The following is a 23,481-nucleotide window of genomic DNA, read 5'->3' on the forward strand; positions in this document are numbered from 1 at the left end:
AAAAGCTGCTAAGGATGGAGCATTTATTGGTTTTCCTTCCACCACTTTGAATCCCACTTAGGTGTGGGTAAGTTTGCCTTACACCAGATAGTGGTCCTTCACTGTGTGTCAAAATTAAATCAGTGCTCTGGGCTACGGTTCTTCTTTATTGGTGAAGGTTGCCACAATCAGAGTAAATCAATGAATTCCAACAGCTTTCAAAGACAGAATTACCTTATTTTAAAATCTACAGTTTACTTCAAGTATTTGTCTAATTGCTGTTCCCACTGAAAGGCGAATCATACCAACTGCTATCTTACTGTAACAGATGGAGTTGCTGGGAGCCTATCAGTATTTTAATGCTATGTCCCACAGTTGCTAAAGAGCTGACAGCAACAAAGTTCTCCCTTTTAGTCTTGCAGAAACATAATACAGTTTAGCACCATAAATTACTGGGTTTCTACAGATTCCTCGTAAAGACTTTGCAAAAAGCCATAAAGAAAAAGCTATCTACCATCAAGAATTTAAAAGCTGCTATTGCTGAAGTCTAATTTTTTACTAGAAAATTTTAGGGGTCTGTAAAAACGGAGAAAAACAACACTGGAAAAAAAAGCACTGCTTTTTTTGGCAAATACCTTGCCATTTTATACTCTGCTATTCCCCTGCTCCCATTAATGATCAAAGTTTTAACAAGCTGCAAGTGAATTATTTTTAAATACGACTGATTCAAAAGCGGTGGTTTCTAAAAATATGCTGGGAAACATTCCTTTAAAAAAAAAAACAAAACCCAACAACAAATCACTGGAGCCAGATGGCAGGTGGAGGTAAGATCATCACAACTCAAATCAGCAGATGGCACAGCTACTCCAAATCAACTGCTAACAGTCAGAGTCAGACCCATTCCTACTACAGCAGATGGAGAAAGCCACATAGCTCTGCTTTGTCTTACGAGCAAAGGCTGCCCCAGTGAGATGGCATCACCACAACCTGACAGCTTTCACTTACAGAAGAAGAAGAATAATATCCACATTTTTTCCTAACAGAAATAACCCACAACATGCTATTTACTTTTACCATAGGAGAAACAAAACTGAGTATTATATTGATCAAGTCAGTCAAAATGAGAGGAAAAACCTGCCAGGACTAGAAAACAGCTTGAAGGCACACTGGTATGTATAAAAAGAGTGTTTCTAGTTGTTTTATGGCCATTCAAAACAGACTCAACTGCATAAACCATTTGAAATGATGAACATATTTGCAAATGTTATTCCTATTAACTGAACTCACAAAGATGTCTATCTACAAATAACTTATTCAGAAAGGAGGATTAGATTCAAACAGTAACTTCATTTGGGCAGAGAGGAGATCATTGCATGCCTTGATACAGACACCAAGACCACCCGGGACTTCTGAACAGCACTGAAGTAGAAACCAGGTGCAGCAGAGTGTGCGCTGTGCCCTCCTTTGGGGAAAAATGTCTGCACCCACGTGTACACTACATGCAGCTGAGCGTACAGCAGCAGAAGAGCTTTTACCCTCAGCTGGCTGTGAGCGTGCTGAGGATAGGAGAGCATTCCCCTCTGACTTCAGTACGACTATTCACTGCAACCCCCCGCCCCGTGTTAGGCTTAGCCACAGCAGTGTGAGATCTGCAATCGTTCAAGAGCTGGTACAAATTAAAGCTTCGATACAAGAGGCAAGAAAGCCCCCTGGGAAAGGGGGGGCTGTGGGGAGAGGAGCCATACAGGACAGAATCACAAGAAAAATGGCTTTCCATTTCTCCATCTGTTTTGTTCAAAAGCAGGATGAGCTGAGACTCATGCATTAAGCAGCCTGATGGGTATTTGAAGCTGCCAGGCTGACTACATGTGTCTACACTCAGAGGTGAGGAAGGTAGGTTACCTACTGCATGGCAATTACTAATCTATAAACGTAATTTACTTGATTAAATTTTATTTGGACCTTGATTAAATTGTATTTGGACAACTATTTTTTTTTTTACAATCCTTTGGTCACAGCCCTGTGACAACACTGTAATTCATTTCAAAGAAGAGTCAGAGCAGGATTAGATAGAAACATACAGCAATAAAATTTATTCACTGTTTTCTGCTTTTAAAAGAGCAAATTAAAATCTTTTCAGTGCTTCAAAAAAGTCTTTTGAAGTTCACGTTCCTTCCTATTATTATTAATTCCATGTACACCTTGGTACCGCACTGTCAAGTGTCTCCATTCAACAATTTTAATGCCAGAACTGTACTACAGAATTTCACTCTCCTCCAGCTATCGCCCTGCAAACTTTGCAAGCGCGCTGGACAGGAGAGAAACAAGGCTTTTACTTTGACAAGCCTCTACAAAAGGGCATTGATTAATCTCAGGCCTTGGCAGCTTATCGTATATATAGGCCAAAATGTGTCAAAGAATTTCTTTTTTTCCTTTTTAAAAGTATATAAGACGAACTCAATGGAAGCACTTACCTGGAAATCTTTCATCTTAGCTTCTGTTACCAGAATCTATTTGACACCATTTCTGTTACAGATTAGGATGTCAATGTGGAGAGCAATTAAGTGCTATTCTGGTCCTAGATGCTAAAGAAGTGCCCAAAGGCCACTCCAATTCTTTCTCATCTAGGAATGTCCAAGAGGCAATTAGATGTCAGCTCAGCTCCCCAGAGGTGTTAGGACAAGTGGGAAACCTCATTCCAACTGCTAATTTCTCCAACTGACAGAGATTATTATTCCATTACAAAAAGACCTTTAAAAATTGTTAACATATTCCCTTAAAAAAAAATTTACACGTGCCTCCATCTTACCTGATGCAATCACTGTGCTGGCCCATAGGGTGTTTTCTATGCTTAAACTTTCATTTACTGGAGGGTCACTGTCCTCCTACAACAGAATAAAAAGAAAAATAAACAAACTTGTCACCCACTGGTCTTTTGCATTAATGACAAGAGTCACATAGACTGACTGGATCTCCTTGTTTGGAAAGGGATGCTGGGAGAGTTGGTAGAGGGCTTCTTGATAGGATGGAGAATTTTCATAAACCCAGGTAAATCTCTGGTTGGGTTAAAAACATGAGCACTTTGTTTCAGTGGAACAGAAGGCGGGGGGGCGGGAATCTATTAAGATACCTCTGCCTGCTGAAGGCCCCTGGGAATCATAAATGAGAAAGGGATTTGTCAGCAGATCTCCAGGGACTACAGGAAAGTGTTCCCTCACTTGGCTCATGCAGATTAATAGCATTTCTCTTGCTACTGTAAGGTCTCACTGAGAACCTGTTTGGACTGCTCAGTGATGCCTGGAAAGTTGTCTGATACACACCAGACAACAGTTACAAGAAAGTGCTATTCCTCTTAGGCACCAAAAGATTAATTCTACACAATTGTACCTCTGGATGAGAAAGTAAATTAATGTTTGTGTAGGTTTTATGCAGGAACTGCCTCCCCAAGCCGCTCAAATTCCTCTTCCATGCCAGCACTATTAAACCAGATCAAACCGTGCCCCATAAAAGGGTAAAACCTACAATTTCGAACTAAAATACCAGCAAACAACTTCTAAAAAGCTGTAACTGTCTCCTATTTGTTACAAACCCATTTGTCCTCTGAAAGCTCCCCAAAGGTATTTGATGAATCCCTCAAAATGTTCATAATCCCACTGAGAGGGAAAAAACCCAACCTTTTGCCCCAAGTGAGCAATGTGTCTTCCCAACAAGTCAAAAGATATGTATTTTTAATGGTGATATTTCACAGTGGCTCCGAGCTGCTGCCCTCTGAAATAGGGGGCAGATATAACTGAGTTCACATAGGTTGCATGCAATTGAAGGCAAAAAACCAACTGACTCCGAATTAAGACTGCTCTTGCCTGATCTAGCTAAAATCCCCTATCTTCCCACAATTAAAGGATTTTAATCCTACAGAGTCCATGGTAGTCCAGATTTCCTTCTGAACAGGCACCATGAACATATAACTACAATCTCCATCCGAATGTTCAGGTCTAATACCTTCAGAGTAAGGTCCTTAATCCCAAACAGCCTATGACATTGTCTCCAAGTCAAACCTTCAATAACCATATTGTTGTTTCAGATTTATTTCATGGATTTTATGAAGAAAGAAAAAGAAGAAGGAGAAGAAAGAAAAAGAAGAAGGAGAAGAAAGAAAAAGAAGAAGGAGAAGAAAGAAAAAGAAGAAGGAGAAGAAAGAAAAAGAAGAAGGAGAAGAAAGAAAAAGAAGAAGGAGAAGAAAGAAAAAGAAGAAGGAGAAGAAAGAAAAAGAAGAGACAAGGAATGGCAAGAGAGACTTCAATGTTTCTCCTGAAAAACTCTGGCATCCTGGTAGCATTCAGCAGGTTTGCACAGCAAACACTACATATATGATTTCAAGCATATGTCAACAAGACTCACCCTTGTGAAGGTCCCCACAAAATTATGTATATCAATATTGGGTTCTTCTGCATATACATAGGATCGGATTTGCAGTAGGTCCTATAAAACAGACATGTTTTGGCAGACAATTAGACAACAACATTTTAATAACGTACAAATGTTTCTACCAAAATACTTTGAGCAAGAGTTACTTATCAAGTTAAGATAATTACTACATTATATTACTTATTGGAGTCCAACTGTCTAAGAGAAAATACAATTGTACCAGCTTCACTGAAGAGTATTTCTTGAACTGATATCTGAGAGACTCCTGGGAGTTACTTAGATGTCGGTGCCCCATGAAAGAAATTTCAGCCTGAATAACCAAGACAGCCTAAGACACTTATTACTTAGTAGCAAAGAAGGTTTGGACTAGTCTTCCAAGACAACCAAGGAACATCCTATCACTCAATATTTAGTTTAAGATGCTAGTGTCACTAGGAACAGTTCTGTGGTGACAAGAAGATATGCCAATTCTGCAGTGTTTTTCAGTTGGCAGTGACTCCTACACATGCATAAACTATTCACTCCATGGAGAGAATGCCTTGCTTCAAAGTCTTTGTATAAAATAAACTTCTTGCACTTTTTACAGATAGAACATCAATAAAACAGGTACTTAGATTCCACCCCCTGCCCCCCCCCCCCTTTTTTTTAAAAAAAAAAAAACACACAAACTACTTTAGCTAGAGATTTTGGGAAACAGCACGTTTGATGGAGGTTATATGCTTATTTCAGATCATACAGTGGAGCTTCCATGGTGACACTCCTCCTTTCATAAAGGCAAGCAACGAAAACTTAACTGCCTTTGAAGCCATTTCATGAAAATGCATGAATTGTGCCTCTGAACATACTGCAGTGCAAGGAATGAAAGGGAGCATTTGAGAAGTACCACGACAAGAATACCTATCCTTCAACAAGACCTATCCTGCAGTAAGTTACTGCAATGGTCTCTGGAGAAGAAAAAGAAAATAAGAACATCCTACCATTAGCCACCTCCTGCTGCAAGGTCATTCTCTAGCTGCCAACCCCAGTGCCTATCTGCACAGCTTTGCGGTGACAGCCATGCGGCACCTAGCTTCACCTTACCTGAAATCTTGCCTGGAGCTTGGGAAGAGCCGGCTTACCCTTATATTCTTTCTTCCAATGCTAATCTGTAACATGCACTGAGCCCTGTGCAGCACAATGCTGCATTAACCTGTTTCTCAAAACAGCCCATTAAGTGAAGCACCTGAATGTTTTTCAGGTAAAACAGATAACACGTGTTTACCAAGTAGAGTATTTTGTACGAAGGCAGCTTACAGAAGCAGTTGGCAGTCTCTGAGTGCAGGTAACAGGCAGCCGCAATTTCCAGTCTGTCTCACCATCCAGCTGGTCAGTGCGAAGGAAGCAAGACCCTGTGGATTTTCAACACCAGTCAGTGCTCTTTCCAGATCTGTCTTAGCTACGCCTATAGCTCATGAAATGAGCTATATATTTAGGACATACTTCTGTCTTTGGAAACAGTATCTGATTTCAAGTAACATTTGTTAATAACGTAAGAACGATATTCTTGCATCACACATTCATTTCCTGCCACTAGTCCAGAATACAGTGAGACTCTGCACTGTATCTTTAAGACATTTGAAATGTTGTCATTAGTCTTTATGTTTTTTAATGCTTCTGATCAAACATTTCCTTATCCCACACTTAACAAAACAAACCTGAACGGCAAGTAAAATGATTTACATCTATAATGCAAACCATTGTGCAACCTGATTCATTTACCCTGGCTTCAACTACCTACGTTCTTTGATTAGCAAACAAAAACAGAGTATAACATCCTGAGAAGTGGTGGTCCATAAAAGCATTTGAATTCTCTGTCTCTCTAAAATTTTACTATTATCTATTTCTTTCACATTTCCAAAAGATAATTTTCTCTAAACAACCAGTGAAAGGTTAATGGCTATTTTGACAATTGGTTCCAGATGTTTACCATTCTTCTCCGACGTCCTCAGGAAGATCATGTCAGCAGGGACCCGCTGGTTCTGTTAGGAGAAGAAAGGCCATTATTGTGCATACACCCCTGCACGCGTGTGCAACCGCCTTCCACAGCCCCACCGTGACAAGCAAAGCGGGTATGGAGGAGAAAGAGGATTTCTTTGTCAAACTGAAGCTTGGTATTCATTTTGCTTTGAATCCTAAACTCGCTTCCCTGCAGAATTCCAAGTGCAGAATAATAACTGGTGCCAGCTCCCACTGACTGGACTGACCAACAGCTAGGTTTACAAAAGAGCTAGTGAGTAACTCTAGAAGTATGAAGAAATTTTAAACTAATGTTGATTTCCTTTCAAGAAATCCCATGCTAGAAGAAAGCATGTACCTGGAGTCTACAGCTACCATTTTTCTTTTTTTTTGTACTGAATATTTTCAGACTAATAGTTTTAGAGGACATAGCTGCATGTACAGTGTGTGTGAAAAAGGAGGCGGGGGGAGAGGGAGAAACCCTGAAAAGCAACTAAATAATGTAACTAGTGTTCAACACTTGATATTCTGAGCCTATCGTAAAACAAAATGTGACTTCAAAATATCTCATTTTCTATGGTCTTGCAAAAAAAGTACTTTACAAAGAAAAGATACACATAAAGGCTAACCTTTTCAACAATGATGAGGTCACCCACTTGTATATTAGAGCTCTTCACCTTCACAGTCCCTGCAAAGGAAAGATATCAGTGCATTAGAGCAGCAGCAGGAGAGGGTCTGTGAGTGCTGTGCAATGCTCCTTACCTCCCTTCCTTCCAATTCACTATTCTGGAGAAAACGGGTAACGTTTCTATCACAAGAATTAGGCAATGCTGCCCTGTAAAGAATTACCAAGCCCAATGCTCCCACTGGGTAAAGCAGTAGGTTTCAATCTGTGAAAAGGGCTGAAAGCTTCTTGTCTAACAGCTCAGACCTCAGCCCTGGACGCAGAAACCCCCCTGGTCACTCTCTAGTGACAACTCTGAAAGAAGCCCTTAAACTTTTTTTCATACCGCTTAACCCAGGAATTTGAAAATACTTTTGGCGTCAGACAGACAACAGAGCAAGAACAGAAAAATTACAATAGGGAACCATCAACTTCTGACTCCTCTTCTCCAGGTGGTTAAAATTTAAGCTCAACTCTCAAGCCAGGACTTGGAAGCCATAAGTGAAATGGGCCCATCTTAAAAACCAGGCTCATTTCCTTCCATGCCGCAGCTCTTGTATCTGGCTCAGCTCTACCACCTCTCCTTTGCCTCTCGGCCGACACAGCCTGAACAAGCCCTGCAGAGCGCAGGTCCTACAGAAAACGTGTAAATATTTATTTCTTTGCAGCTGTCAAACATTTCCCAGTTGCTTTAAAACAGGGGATTAATTTAACAATTGGCTAGTAATTTCAAATCATTAGCCAGCTCTAGATTTGGCTTCTCAGACTAACTAGTGATTTATAATCAGTTAATTTGAACCCTGCCTCTATGTGTCTGTCTGTTATATTTCAACAAAAGCCTCTTTAATCTACTGTGATTTGAGTGGAAGTGGGGGAGGCACGTGGAGCTCACCCCAGCACAGACAACACTCCTACTGTACCTCGAAATTCATGGGCTAACTGGCCAGATAGCAGCTCAGGAGGAAAGGAGAAGGGGGAAGGGAGGGGGAATAGAAATTAGCACAAAGCACAAAGGTCACTAGGATTTTCCTACTGGCAGTCCCTTCATTAGCATCCTTCTCAGGATATGCTTCAGTGTTTCTGCTCCAAATTAACAATGAAAGCCATTCTGGGCTCCCGGCAGCCTGCTGCTTTGGTGACACACTGTGTGCTTAACAACATGCTTCATCACTGCTGCTAATAAATGCAGACTTCCTTACATGCTGTAATTATTCCTACAAATTATAAGCAGTCATGGCCCATTTCACAAATATCTCGTAGGTCTTTCGTAGATTCTGGGTTTTGCCTTGCAAGATTTTTAGTTAAAAAAAAAGGGTAAACAAAACGAATGCTGGGCTAAAGACATCTCTGCCGGGGCAGGAAGCATACCGGGGATTAAGAGTCCATTACGCAGAGGCTTGAAAAGAAAAGCCGCACTCCAAGAGGATCCAAAAAAGCATCCCTGGCAGTCTCCTGTATGGGCTATACAAAGTTAGGTACTATGACACTAAAAGGGTCTGACAGATAACATCTCTTCCTCCCCTTTTAATACGGTTATTCACGAAACAACAAAAAGTGCTTTTGAATATTCTCCTGTGCAAAGGAGGAAAAAAAACCTGTGTGCTCTCCCCACACAGGCATAGCAATTCCTAAACCATTGTGCAAAAGAGCTCTTGGAAGGAGAGATGGATTTGTTTAGCCATATTTTAGGTATTTCTCTTAAAGACCACACAGATTTATTTGGTGACTGTCAGTATAGGAAGCACTACCTGCAGGGTTCAATAATGGAAACTTATTTTTGCAGCACTTTCCTTAATGATGTAAATTCACACTGGAAAAGAAAAATTAATGCCTGGACAAAGCTACATCGTGATGATTTCCTACCATTATGCACATAAAAGACTTTTTGGATCATTATTCTGAGAACAGCATCATCTGCTTTAAAATTTTTCCAATACGAGAAAAATCAAAGCAGCTGGAGCAGATTTGTTTTGTTCAATAACCCTCCCACCTCAGCTGTTTTAAGAAAGAGAGGACCTTTCTAACCAATACATGTTTTTATAACTCCTGTATAAATGAGATGCCCTTTTTAGGTAGCAAAGCTAATTCTGCTTTTCCAGCCATACTCATGGCCTCTCATGGATGACATCTCTGCAGTATGTACCATATGTCCTGCTAAGAAGGCGCGGGACCAGATGTTTCCTTTGACTCAGGACTCCCATAAAGCAACTTACTTGAATTAGTTTTATTTTGATCTTGGGAATTCTGTAATTCCTTTTTCTTTCTGTGGGGAAACTACCTCCTAAACATTAGATGTTTTCTCACGCACGTTTAAGAAACTAGCTAATAACACAACTGCTTCATTTCCCAATATTGCTCTGCTATTAAAGTATTTTTGTAATAATAAATTACTGCTTTTATAAATGCATCTATAAGTGCTTACTCTAAATACACATAGCTTTATTTAGCATTTACAATGCTTCCAGTTTATATTTTCAGAAGTTAATCAGAATACAAGTCAGTGATTAACACAACTTAAAAAAGCAACTAGTCTTGATGTCTTATTTTTTAAAAAAAGAATAAATTCTTAATATTTGATTGATATTTGTTTCATTCTTTGCTGTATCCTGATTCTTTTTTTTTTTTTTAAGACAAAAAAGTAAACACAATAAAATGCAAAACAGTTTGTTCCAACTTCAGCTATGGCCTTTGGAATTATCATCAAATCTGCAGCGTGATGGAGGTACCATAAAGCAGATTATTTAAAGTACTAAATATATTAGCCAGAAGAGATGCCTTTTTCTACCATGCGAGCACTAAAGTCAAGATTTCACAAAAGAACTGCAGAGCTTCACTAAGGTACAGATCAAAACACTTAATTTGGCATTAAAGATGAAGCCAGAGGTTTATTAAAAACAAGTCAAATGCATCTGAAAAAAAAGGGTTGTTTGGATGTGCTACACCAAACTTTTGGCTTTTGCAGCCTTATGGTGTATAAACTGTGGAGCAGGACTCAGAGGGTTTGGGAAAATATTGTTTTTATATGGCTGGTAAATGCCAATGATCTGTATCTTAAGTAGCACCCCGCAGTAGGAGGTCTCTTCCCATTTCTTTCTGTAGAGTTTCTCTCTATTATGCAGTGTTACCCGGGAAGGGGGGCTGTGAGAGAAGAAAAACAAACCAAGAATTTGCAAGCACAGTTCTAGCTTTCTATCAAGCAGAAAGTCAGCACACAGACTTCTGAACACAAGGCAGTTTGTAGGTTTATGAATGGGGGATTGAAATTTGATTATTTTTTATTACAATCCAAACAACTGTCCTTTAAATTGAGAGCTTTCTATTAAAAAAAAAAATGCTTTCCAGAAGTTTGGTTTCATCATTTTGGAACATAAATGGATCATATCATTAGATCAGGGTGGAGGTTTTTTTATGTTATGTAAAATAAAGGAAAATACAGAAAATACACTACCACCTACTCTGCCTCACACTGCTCTCCAAAAAGATTAGTCCCTGGAATTCTGCAACCATATTCAAAGTAAAATGTGATCCAAAGAGGATTCTCGCTTTTTCTCTACAAAGCAAGCAGCTTAGTGAATCTTAAAAAGCTTAACAAGAAGAGTGCATGAAAAAAGTTTCACATACAGGAGCAAAGCTGCAAATCCAAAATAACCCCCCGGGGGTGGGGGACCAGGCTGGTGGGTGTGCTGGAGCTGGAGAGCTCCCGGCCAGCAGCAGGAGCTGTGCCCGGCCGCGCTGCGGCCGCGGCTCTGCACAGGGCGCAAGGAACAGCACACAAAGAGGACAAGAGGATCCCAATTCGGGAAAGCACTTAAATCTGTGCTTACTTCTATCCCTATTCAAAACTGCATATAAGCATGTGCTTAAGTCTCCCTGATTTCATTCAGACCTAACTATGTATTTACATCCGTGGGGTTGCACTGGGAGGCCAATGTTGGAGATGGGAAAAACTATTCTCCCGCCACCCTAACTGCAGCTTAGTGCAAATACTCAGGAGAAATAAAAATAGCTTGTAGAAAGCTACAGCGCTCCATTAGATCCATTATAGCCAATCTTCAAGACAGCAGTGCTCAATGTCGAGCTTCACCTAATCCCCCTCCCCCAAAACACTGGTTTTAGAGGTGAAACTATTGTGAAGTTTTAAAAAAATTATGTAGCAACATTTCAGAGGGCTTTTGTGCATCAGTACCCTTCTGCACTGCCCCTTTTCAGCACAGGGCTGTGCCAATATCCTGAAGCATGAACCGTGCTATTCAACAACAACAAAAAAATGAAACAGCCTGTAAACAGTCCAAGGCAAGTCCTACCTGGAGTTTTGTCAGCTACACTGAAAATTAATGGTTAAGATCAACTGTTCTCAACTTATTTCGATATTTGCTGCTTCTACTTCTGACCTGATGAAGAGCTTCCTTGAAAGTTTGCCTAGTTTTTCTAACTGTACTAATAGATACAATAAAACAAACCCAACACTCTTCCATCCCCCAGCCATGGTGGCCTCACAAGGTACTTCCCTGCTTCTAGGTGATTCTCAGAGGTGCTAACGTTTGAATCAGTGGAAAAGTAGATGTTCAGGTCTCCTGAAAAGTAGTACTTGAGTACTGAGATTCAGTGAGAGACAGAAAATTACTTTTCTCCCCAAATCACGAGACAATCATAAATAATTTTCGGTATCCTTCCTACTCTAAACTATACTGCTACAGAGTCTCATTCCTGTTTCTGCACCAAATTCATGTTAAATAAAGTGGCTTAAGATTTTCAGCTAGTGCCCAGCTGCCAATCCTTCTTGGTTTCTTTCACAAAATTAGAGAAGTTAAAGGACTGGGGGGAGGGAAATCATTCATGGGAAACGTAATAGCAATATGAAAAGAACTAAAGGAGAGGTCAGGCCCCTTATAGATCATTGAATAGAATCCAGAAGGCAACTCTTTTATATCTTTAAATAGATGTAGTACACCCCTCTTGGATGAGGCTTTTGTTGGTTGCCAAGCATTTTAAGTGTTGTAGTAAGAACACGTTATTAAAAGGGGATTTAATATTCAGAAACTCAACTTCAGAGTTGCCTCATAATTCTCGGCATGTGAAATATATGCAGCCTTAAGCAATTACATTTAAAAAGCAGCCTTATTCTTAAAAGTGCAAGTGTTGAAAGCAGCATATTTTTATTACATCTAGTTCACTGCATCTTAATTCAGGGGTATAAACTTTTATAACAAAAAACCTGGAAATAAAAAAAAGAAGTTGCTTAAATTCAGTTCATTCCCCTTTTAAAAACAAAACCCTGGCCTCACCATGATTGTCATGGTACTAGGAGTAACTATAGTGAGGCAGCATTCGATTTTTCAAACGAGAATTTAAATGTCTTTGTTAGGTATGGCGCAGCTGTAAACAATGGCCAGAGCCAGGGATCAGACACAGCTAAGCTGCAGCCTGGGCTCACTTACAAATGAGGTCTCCAAACTCCTCACAGTTGGAGAAGGAGGCTAAAGATAATGTATACAAAAAAACTCATGAGAAGATATTCCCAATATTGAGGAACTACATCAGTCACTGCTAACACAAAAGAAGTGATAACATACAGTTAGCAAAGGACTTGCATGATGTAAGTCCCTGTCTGGTACAACCCAGAAAAAACTATGAAACTCAACTGGTAATGCACGTTCAATAAGTGAAGGAACATGTCAGTATGTCAAGCAAGTCACCTTTAGTTTAATACATGCACTCACAAGCTCCTTCAGTACACAGAGTACTTGTACTTAACTATGATTTGCAGTACCCGTGCTGAAAGGGTCCCCAGTCCCAGACGCTAGAACACAGCCTACCTTCACCCTCATTAGTTGAATCTACCTCTGCATAACCACCTTCTATCAATTTTACAGACCTAGATTTAATTCTTCTAGTAAAGTGCTTTTGCAAATTATCTGCCTATGTGGATCCTCCTCCCTTTTTTAAGCACACATTTGTTGTTTCCATTAAAGAATATTAATTGGTAGCTCATAGGAATCCTTCTTACATCTGTCCCTCTTACCGACAGGGTGAACAAGCAAAAAACACATGCAGGGGGAAAACAGATGCACTATTACCAAAATCAGAAGAAAAAAGAAACAAAAAAACCCCAAACACACATCTACTACAGCTCCATTCCCGTTTTCTTCCTGCTATGCTGTTTGCTGTATTTGTCTGTCCCTCCCCTCATCCATGCAACATTATGGAGCACTTCTCTTGCGAAACAGCTTTGCAGGAAGGAAAACACATTTCCCTTCTGAAACATCCACCTCCACAACCTAGAGCAATTCAGATCCAGTTTCATTTTCTTTGGTGACTCCAATCCACCAAGAAGGGACAATAATTGGGAAAGAACTTTTGGTCTACACTGGAGTTAGGAGCAAGCAGGGTTTAAAAATACCACATCAGCTGCTTGGAAGTTTACCCCTGCCTGGTGTCGGCTGCAGCGAACTCCCAGCCCACCAAGCAGGCTCCTGCGCGTGTAAACGCACTGGCTGCCCGCTCCCCATGCCTCCAGTCGCCAAGATGATGCTCTGGAGTTATCTGAAGCAATCAACACACACCCCTCTCGCATTAGCTGTGCATCTCCCTAGGAAACCCTCAGCAAAGCCCAGCATCCACCGCAGCCTGGCGAGGAGCCATCCACGAGAAGCCACCCAGACCCCTGAGGCCCCCGCCGCGGCAGGAGCAGCAGCGTGGCTGTGAAGCCACATGCCTGCGAGCCCATAACCCCCTCCCCATTCCTTGAACTCTGCTTCTCCAACTGTCAGCAGCGTTTGATTGAGTTGCAACTCCCGGCGCTGCCACAGCCACGCCAGGATGCAGCGGGCGTGCTGGAGCCGCCGAGCCGACCTCTCGCTGTGAGCTTGCTGTAGATCTGCGAGTTCACTTCCTTGTCGCGCATGTAACATCTGATCTCCTCCGTGGCCTCTCGGATGATGGTAACAGCAAGCACAAATCCCTAAAAGGAGCATGGGGGGGAAACCAGAATGGATGAAAAGGTCAGGAAAAATCACATCTGCCTCTAATAAGAGCAATACTGATCAATACCAGCACCAACAATCTGCATTTCCTTATTCTATTTTCTCTCACTAAATCATTATAGGGATATTATGTGTTGCTGTCCAGAACTCCCAAGAGCAAACTGACAACAGACTTGTCGCTTAAAAAATTATGGCTGTGTTTCTTAGCTTTACCATGATGCTCTGCCACTACCTCCCAAGCAAATCTTTGTAAAGTTTATCTGAAGAGTGTAAATAACATATTTCATCTCACTTCACAGGTGAGTAACCAAGACTGAGAGGGGTTACACAAAAGTCCAATGTAAGACAGAATCCCTCAAATCTCAGTACTCCCTCCACCACAGAGCCATCCAGGTAGCTCACCTAATCTGGGAGATTTCTTTATACAGAAATCTATACAGAAATTTGTATGACCCCTTTTTTATATATACACAGATATCTATACTTACATAATGTGTGTGTATTCATTTGTATGTATACACACACTCAACCTACACAAATAAGCACTCTAAACATATTAATGTGAACTACTCATAGTATAATTACATATCTGTCTGATGAGGGTTTCAGTCCTACTCTTCTGTGGATATGAGCAGTCATTCCATTTCCTCTTGTCATGAGGAAAATACCCACATCACATCCTTCGCTTTATAAAAAATGGACTAAATTAATGCAAAACAATTCTTTATGAGGCTGGCACCACGAAGTCATTTTTTTGGTAGGCACCATTCAGCTCAGACTCACTAACAGTTAAAACACTCCTCACCCGTTACAGAAGAAAAATGACTTTTTTACAACCTGTAGTCTTGAAAATTGCAACCATGTACTAAGAAGGGGGCAGGGTGATGTTAGAAACCGAGGGTTACATGAAAGACACATGAAAATGTCTGTAAATACCCAAACAGAAGATTTTGCCAGTGGGTTGCAATTTCCAACTTTAAGTTACTTCATTTTTTGAAAGAACAGCTGTGCACACACCTCCAAAAACTGTGTGTATGAGGTGTTAAGCTAGGCACAAAGAACTTGTGAACCTGAACTCCACAGCCACCTCAGAAAAGTCTTGCTGTGGAGCATTGCTAACACTACCCAAACACAATAACAATTCAAATTCTCACATTTTTTTAAACAAAGAAACGTGATGAAGAATGACCTAAGAGTTACTAAGACTGAAGGAGAGCAGTTTTTTTAATTATTAAAATACTGAGGTACACTTCACCTGCCAGCTCTCACAATCCTATAATAAAACTAAATAGTCCCTAATTCTAGTATGTACATATGCATCTAAATGCATAATCTAGATTAATTAATATCAGTCTTGAAATGCAATGTAGCATGTTTCTGCAGTATTTAAAAATGCAGACACATGAAGAGACCCAAGGATGGGCATTTCCTTTTTAAAAAAATGCCTGTATTCAATCCTATATTTACAAACATTGAAAGTAAGAAGCCATTAATACAGTATTTTCAGAGAAGCGTTTCACCCCACAGTGTTCAGGACCACAACCATCTGTTTTGCACCACCATGGAAGATCTCTCATTCCCATAACCAACAAATTAAGAAAAGAATGAACATTTCTCTTCTATTTACAAGTTGCATTTGTGCGTTTAGCTAAAAATTCCTATATGCTTTCCAAAATAAAATAAAATAGCATCAGTTATTTTCAACTTATGTTTCAGCTATTTGAAAAGTCTTCAAATAATCGCCCCAAAATATTCCCACATGTGCCGACTCACTGTGTCATCTCATATGTCATTCCATCCCCAACACTCATATTAGCAGCCAGTAATGAACAAAGACCTTTCTTATCCTGCTTTCTGGCAGTTCATATGCCCAATTCTAATTGCTCACCTGGCACAGACAAGTCACAACTGCCTATACAAAACCCAGAAAGAGAGATCCTCTGTGTGCATGTACACTTTATTTATAGGACAGGATCTTATGAAACTAGCGTTAGATTCATACAGCAAACACAACACAGCACACACTCAAGAGAGAACTCAGCGAAAGCCAGGCTTTAATACAAACAGAATTTTAGCAGCAATGTCCCAAAGCTGCCCCTTCACTTCTTTCTGGCTTTTACTGGGGATTTCACTGTACTGAAAGTCTAAAAGGCAGGAAAAATTTCCTTTGCCCCTCCTCAGCTCCCTCAATAGAGCCACGAATTTTTACCACCACCATTTCCCAAATCAGTACACAAGTAGTGTCTTAGAAAGAGCCCTGTGCTTTTTTAATCAATTTTCTGTTGGTTTTGTGTCATGTCTTTAAAGTAAAAAGGATGTCTATTCTTGGAGATTTTCAAAACTCAGGTAGATGAGTTAAACCAACCTAAGTTTAAAGACAGCTTTGAGCAGACAGTTGGACCAGACATCCCTCTGAACCAAAATTATTCTACAATACTACGAGCTGAAATGCAGCAGAGAAGTTATTCACATAGAAAGACAAAAAATAGTTTTACTGGGATAAAAGAAAAAATATATAGGTACCTATATTTAAGCATTTAAGCAGTTGTAACTGGCTTATGCAGTGCATTTTAGAGATTTAAGAAACCGGTTCTATGCAACTATTCCTCTTTCTGTGTTTGACAGCACTGGAGTTTCTGCTTCAAAACTGATTATTACTTATTTCCTTTGATCGCAGGTGAAACACATGGCTATCAAAAGAAAAGGACAAATAGTTTACAGGAAGGAAAGAGTATCTGCACCTTGAGCAAGTGTGAATATGTCTCTATAGATTTATTTTTATATGTGGGAGGTTTGTGAAGTGGTGTTTCTCAGTTTTTTCATTTGTTTTTTCCAATGTGGTTAAACTATGAAGCAGCCTGTTGACCTATCCCAAGGCCACAGGTCAAACTGTTTGGCAGGGGAGCATAATTTGCCATCATTGCGCATATGGTTGCTCATTAAGGTCACTTTTGAAAGGTGCTCTTCGGCCCTTCACTGCAGTTGCCAGGCTGGTCTGGGCTCCTGCAAGCGCTGGCCCTTGTGCGATCACCTCGAGAGGGTGCAACACCCCTCCATGGTGCAGACCCTCCATGAGCACAGCCTACGTTCAGATGCAGGTGTGAACACCACACATTGCCAGGGAAATATATTTGCTCTGGTCTCCATCCGTTTTCTCATGTTACTCACGAAGTAAGTAATGAAGCGACGAAGGCCACTGCCCTTGCAGTCACCGCGGCCAGTGGTGAGAGCTCTGTGCCTGTTACGATGAACAAGTTGGGGGCAAAGTCCTCTCACATCCCTGTCAAACTTCTACAAAATAAAGCTTAAGGCCAGAACGGGCATCTACACTACAACGTGTACAGAGCAGACCTGAAGAAGTAAGCTAACAAAATGATTTAAGGTGCAAACTTACATCCTAGAGAAAAGGCAGCACAAGGAATTTTGTCAAACACTGAAACTTTCTTGAATAAATAAACCTTAAATGACCTACCAGAGGAACCCAGTATGTGTAAAGTGCGCCGAGCCTCATTTCAACAACAAATTGAGAGCAGGCCAAAAGCAAGAAATAAAGGTTGAAGAAGTATTTGAACTGGTTAAACAACACCTAAAAAAAAAGAAAAAAAGAGGAGGGAGGAGATTAACAGAGTTCAGAAGTTACGCATATTGAACTAACCACCAGAAACATTTTTGCATGATCCTCTAGTGTCTAAATGCTAACTTAGGGCAGTCTTAAAGTAGTCCTGGACACTCAGGACAGATCCGTGTCTGGTTTGTTGCTGCGCTAAGACAGCCTTTGCAGCAGGCCCACGAAACACAACCCAAACATTAATTATTTCCTCCAGCTCCAGGTTCTGCACCTGTCTACTGCAAAACCACCGAAACTGGGGAAAGCATTGGGGTGTGATGATGAAAAGCAACTTTCTTCACACTTACCCCAGGAAGAAATGTAAAAAAGTTGTATTTCTGATTGTTGATCACATTGCGACGGTATCTCTGGTCTCTCTTCTCTGGGTGGCCAAGCCAAACAGTACGAGGCCTTGGGTCTCTCCTCCCACAGCATCTTAAGCACTCACAACACCTACAGAAGGAACATTAATTAATTAATGAGTTAATTTTTAACACATTTCTATGACTCACACAAGCACCCCAGACCCTCTCCCCCAGCCAAGCAGAACATCACTTCATCCATCACTCACCACCTCTCATCTGTCAATTATCCACTGTATTATGAGCATCTTAAAACCCAGAGCTTGATGTTCTACCAAATACAGACACTCCACTTGCTACAGCCACTGCAGACCTGCCTTGCGGTCTGCCAAGCTATGAGCAAACATCTCGTACGGTGTTGGAGCTGCTACTAAAACATCACGCAACCACGTGTTCAAAGCTGGGCAGGCCTGCGGCAGTGCTAGAAACATGCCTGCAGCAACGAGGGGTGGGGAGGCTCCTCGTTTTGCGTTCAAGAAAACAATGCATGGAGAAGCATGGACCATGCTCATCACTACACTGAGTCAGTGCCTGCTGCTGGGAGAGCTTCCTCCTCCTGTGAACGGAAGGGCTTCAGGAAGCAAGGAGGTGTAGGGTACAGGCAGAAAGGTCCCCCTGCACTGATCCTGGATTGCAGGTTTTACACCAGAAAGCTCCCATGAAAAAATAGTAACAGGTGATTTCTATTATTTCTCTGTTTCCTTGTTGGTGTATGGAAACTCCCTCCAACAAAAGGGAGCTTTCGCATTTACAAACTGAACTTAAGCAGGAATGCATGTATGTAAAGTGATCTCATATGACCTAAAGAAAAGAGGAGATGGAGACAGACATTCTCCTCCTTCCCTGCAACCCATACTTCATAGAATCATAGAATCATTAAGGTTGGAAAAGACCTCTAAGATCATCGTGTCCAACCGTCAACCCAACACCACCATGCCCACTAAACCATGTCCCTAAGCGCCTCATCTACACGTCTTTTAAATACCTCCAGGGATGGTGACTCAACCACTTCCCTGGGCAGCCTGTTCTGAGGCCTGATCACTCTTTCAGTAATTTCTTTCAGAAATTTATACTTTTTTAACAGTAGGGTTTAATATTTGCATATTTGAATTTTTGCACTTGCCAAGGAATAATAAATCTATAATCCTCTAAAAATGAAACCTGAAGAGGAATCTGAAATTAGATACTAAATGATTACTGATTTTATTTTTACACAGTATTACAGTCATTAACTCTGTTTATGTTAATGGCAAATTGTATGTTAACTACTAATGAATAATATACATTCTCATCGACTGAGAACACGCACTGTACATCCAGCTACACAGTCTCAGTTTATTACTTTAGCTGTAGTAATCCGTATTTTCAGCTCTTCAGGTGACAGTCCCACTGCAGCACCACCGCAGAGGCTGCGAGCTTGGGCAGCCCAGACCAACGCCTGGACCCCAGCACCACAAACCCGAGCTAATACAGTCACGTTTCAATTATCCAGCAAAACAATTACTTTTTATATCATGCAATGCCAGTTTTCCAAAAATTGTTCAACTGAGGCTTATATTAAAGCCATTTATTTAACATCATTTCCGGCCTTTGCTAAAAGTTACATGGGAATTCAGGAAAGCCACATCAACTTCACTAAAGCTGGTAGAGTTATTAAAGGATTCCCTCTTCTCTCCAGGGGAGATATTTAAAAACCAGGCTACGAGACGAGAGCGAAGCCAGCTCCTGAGCGCTTGTTTAAACCACCAGCACACTGCACCCCACCGCGGGCCCCCTCAGCGCCCCGGCCCGGCCGGCGCCCCGACCTCCCCCCACTGCTGTCAGGGAGCTCTGGACTCACCAGAGTCAATAAATAAATCCCAGCAATGGCACGTGGTGCCTATATTTGAAATTATTCAAGTTAAAATCGTCTCCAGCACACAGCTGAGTGTCATACGTAACAAAACCGTATTCCCCGCTTTGGAAACCATTGCGCTGCCTACAAACTTCAGGCTAGACGCTGCTTTTCTCAACTAAAAGACCCCGGGATGAGGTGACAGGAAACACTTATTCTCTAGAAAAACATGGAGGATTAACATGTAATTCGTTAAGCAATGGTAACATCAGGGAACTGCGACTTTCTTTCCACAGGCCGGAGCCCGCCCGCCGCGGCCCCCAGGCCGCCCCAGCCCACCCGCCACCAGCCTGGCGGGGCCTTCACCCTGGCTGCTGCAGCCAACAAAAACTCAGCTCTCACACGGATTTTAGCGAATAAAACCATGCACTGCTCGATGTAAGGAATCCTTACTTGAGGCAATGAATCAAACAGAGCATCGGTTACTTCATGGGAGATGCAAGGACTTACCAGCAATCCCTCTTGTACCTTGAAAAAGCCTCTCTGTTCAAAATTGCAGCATTGTACCCTCCCACACCCCGGAAGGGTTATTCTTCTGTTGTCACTGCTTCTTACCGAAAGCCAATCTCTTCCCAACCCCCCTTGTTCCTTTAAAACCAGCCCTATTGACTTTCACTGACATTTGGGAAAGCCAGTATCAGCCGGATTGATAACCAAAAGCTTCAGAGCTCTTACAAACATCTTTCCAGAAACCACCGCTAAGATCTGTTCTGGAATCACCGCATTCTGCCGCAAAAGTTCAGTTAAATACACACCTAACTGAAAGAAGTAACTATTTAAGGAAGTACACAAAGCATTCAGCTCTTGAAGTCATTGTCTTGCCAGAAGATACATGCAGCGTGATGAACAGAGTTCAACTCACCACACAGAAGGTGGTTTTCTACAAAGGTACCATTTTTTTATGTTTTACGCCCTGCTGGATGCAAATAAACAGAAAGAAGTGTTATCAGTTAAGTCAGTTCCTTCAGTAGATAAGAGGAATAAAAATCAACTTTGCTTCCAGGAGTAAAGAAAAGGTGTCGCCATGTGATTCAGTGCTCCATGAGCAGGCGTAGACATTGACTTCACAAGGCTGACTTGTGAGATAATTTCTCACAAGCTCTGAAAACTAGACAAAAAGATATTTGCATAATCAAATTACTTTGACATTATTATATTTCATGAAGAGTAGCAGATGAACACTGAAAAGGTGGGTTTTCTCTAGTCTGTGCTCAAGAACAACCTAAGCCGTAAGCATACAGCTGCCACCCAAACACGGGAGAGGTTTTCTCGCTCAAAGCAGCTTTCAGACCAAAATGCTGACGAGATAGCAGAGCACTACATAGCACCCACGCATCAGTACTGAAGGAACATGAAATCACAAGTTTTGGATGGTGCCAAATAGTCTCTTACCAGCTCCATGCAAGTCAAACTCTCCATTCCAAAACCAGAGTAAAGGTCCCCCAATTTCAGTAACAATCCCACTGCTTTCACCTACACATATTTATCACTGACCATGTAGAGGTCAGCTTTATCGAAGCCTCGGTAGTGTCAACTCTGACTTGCAAACTGTTCATTTGCTGAAGAAGAGAAAATTAGGAGAACACGGGAAAATCTGACAGAAATAAACACAGTGGGTAATGCAAACAGTTCAAAACCCTGATAGCAATGCACACCTAAATCAAAATACTGGAATAAAATAATTGGAGACATTTTACTCTTCAAGTACATACAAGAGGCATCGGACTTCCTACAGACTTGCAGCACCACGACTGCCATCTCTGCTTACCTTTAGACAGGGACATTGCCTGTTATTCTGCATTTGTAACATTTCTAAGACAATGGATTTCCATCTGATTATTCCCTAGGTAGCACCATAAAATCGTAATTAACGTAAGTACCCTAAATGTAACCCACTTCAAAAAGTTACACTTGCCCCTGAAACTATCAATTTTTGTCAAATCTACAAACTTTTTTTTCTTGTTAAGAAAAACTAACTAGTAGATCTTTCTTCCCCTCATGGTTGTGTATAATACCCACATCTGAAAGGCAGCTACCAACATGAGACAAACAGTAAAGCTGGTGTTAAACACTCAAATTCATAAACTCTACTCTACAGGAAGAAAGAAGCAAAAAGCAAAAAGAAAGAGGAGCAAAAAGAAAGAGGAGCAAAAAGAAAGAGGAGCAAAAAGAAAGAGGAGCAAAAAGAAAGAGGAGCAAAAAGAAAGAGGAGCAAAAAGAAAGAAAAAAGTCTTTTTCTTCTTTCACGATGGAGAAAAACACACAAGATTAGCCTTGATCCCATGTTTTAATGACTGTGAATTCAGAATGACCTCTGTGATAAGGCTCCAAATAAGAGGCTTTGCCCAGGGGAGCAAACCTGGTGTCCACACACCCTGTTTCATCACAATGTGCTTCCCAGTTACAGGCAGTCGGTCAGTCCTTGTAATCAGACACCTGAAACCAGTTACCTTTGCTTATTTTTTAGGTTGGGCCTCTTCTAGGGATTGTACTCAACAGCAATAATACCTACACACCTATACCATAATATTTACAATAGGATAAGGCTCAAAGGGGGTACTACTATAATTTAACATATTTTTTATTTGTGCTGGGAATTGTTTTTACAAAGTAAAATTCACTGATACACTCCAAAGAACTTTCCAAATATCTGGGCAGATCTTCAAACCAATACCTAAATCTCCAAAGCAGACTTCTAGACATTTTAATAAGTTCAATGACTTATCAGCATTTTTTCCTCATGAATTTATAAGAAAACAGCAAATGAACCCCACAAACTAACCAGAACGTTTTACCTTAAGAAGAGTTCGCTCTGCCCAACTGTTTACATACAATTATATTGCTTTTAGTCTTTTCCAAATTACTATGTAATTTGGAAATAAAAGTCTGTGAATGCTAACATCTAGCACTGCAAAATTGCTTACACTTGCGTGGTTTTAAATGAGACAGCAGCCCCCAATACTGACAGCACCTATAAAGGCAGGGAAGTAGAAGGCAATTACACAAAAGTGAAATTACCCAAAATTTAGCACACGATCTGCAATCAAAGCCATGACCTCTCGTAGCTTTTCCACCACAAAGATACTTGTTGCTCTAAGAATTTTAATTTACAAATGCTGTGTTACTATAAGGTTTGAGAATCAATCTAAAAATAATGCAGTTCCAAGTATAAGCAAGAAAGAGCACAGGAGAATCTGCTGTGTAAAAATAACAGTTTTGTGAAATTCCTGCCTGGCTAGAGTCACAGTTTTCACAACCCCCTGAATTACAGGGAAAGCAAACTGAAAACCTAATTAGACAAACAAAAGAAAAACTTCCTGCCTAGCGAGTTTCTGAAGGCAGTTATCAGTAGTATCAATGCTCAAGTAAAGAGTATCCAGCATTTCTACTAAGAAGTCTCCTACATAGCCTTTTAAGCACGAGGTTTCTATGCAACGTAAAGGAATTTGTTAAAAAAAAAAAAAAAAGTCCAACCAATGAACACAATACTACAACCAGCAATAACAGAGTCGCACGTTGCAACACTAACTGGGGAGGTTTATCAGCGCTCAGGAATCCCATTACGTCATTGT

At 40.9% G+C, this 23,481-nt stretch overlaps 1 protein-coding gene across 1 annotated transcript in view; it reads right to left on the reverse strand.

The window, feature by feature from the left end:
- Window positions 1-23,481, reverse strand: part of ATP9A (ATPase phospholipid transporting 9A (putative)) — a 64,918-nt gene that overhangs the window by 35,550 nt on the left and 5,887 nt on the right. Inside the window, exons 2-9 of the mRNA XM_075166539.1 lie at window positions 17,962-18,106; window positions 17,519-17,632; window positions 13,916-14,024; window positions 7,029-7,087; window positions 6,371-6,422; window positions 5,698-5,792; window positions 4,378-4,458; window positions 2,789-2,864 (exon numbers count right to left, since the gene is read on the reverse strand). Coding sequence (XP_075022640.1) covers window positions 2,789-2,864; window positions 4,378-4,458; window positions 5,698-5,792; window positions 6,371-6,422; window positions 7,029-7,087; window positions 13,916-14,024; window positions 17,519-17,632; window positions 17,962-18,106 — 731 coding nt within the window. The remainder of the gene's footprint in view (window positions 1-2,788; window positions 2,865-4,377; window positions 4,459-5,697; window positions 5,793-6,370; window positions 6,423-7,028; window positions 7,088-13,915; window positions 14,025-17,518; window positions 17,633-17,961; window positions 18,107-23,481) is intronic.

Source organism: Calonectris borealis, chromosome 17 (genome assembly GCF_964195595.1).
Source record: "Calonectris borealis chromosome 17, bCalBor7.hap1.2, whole genome shotgun sequence".
Taxonomy (NCBI): Eukaryota; Metazoa; Chordata; class Aves; order Procellariiformes; family Procellariidae; genus Calonectris; species Calonectris borealis.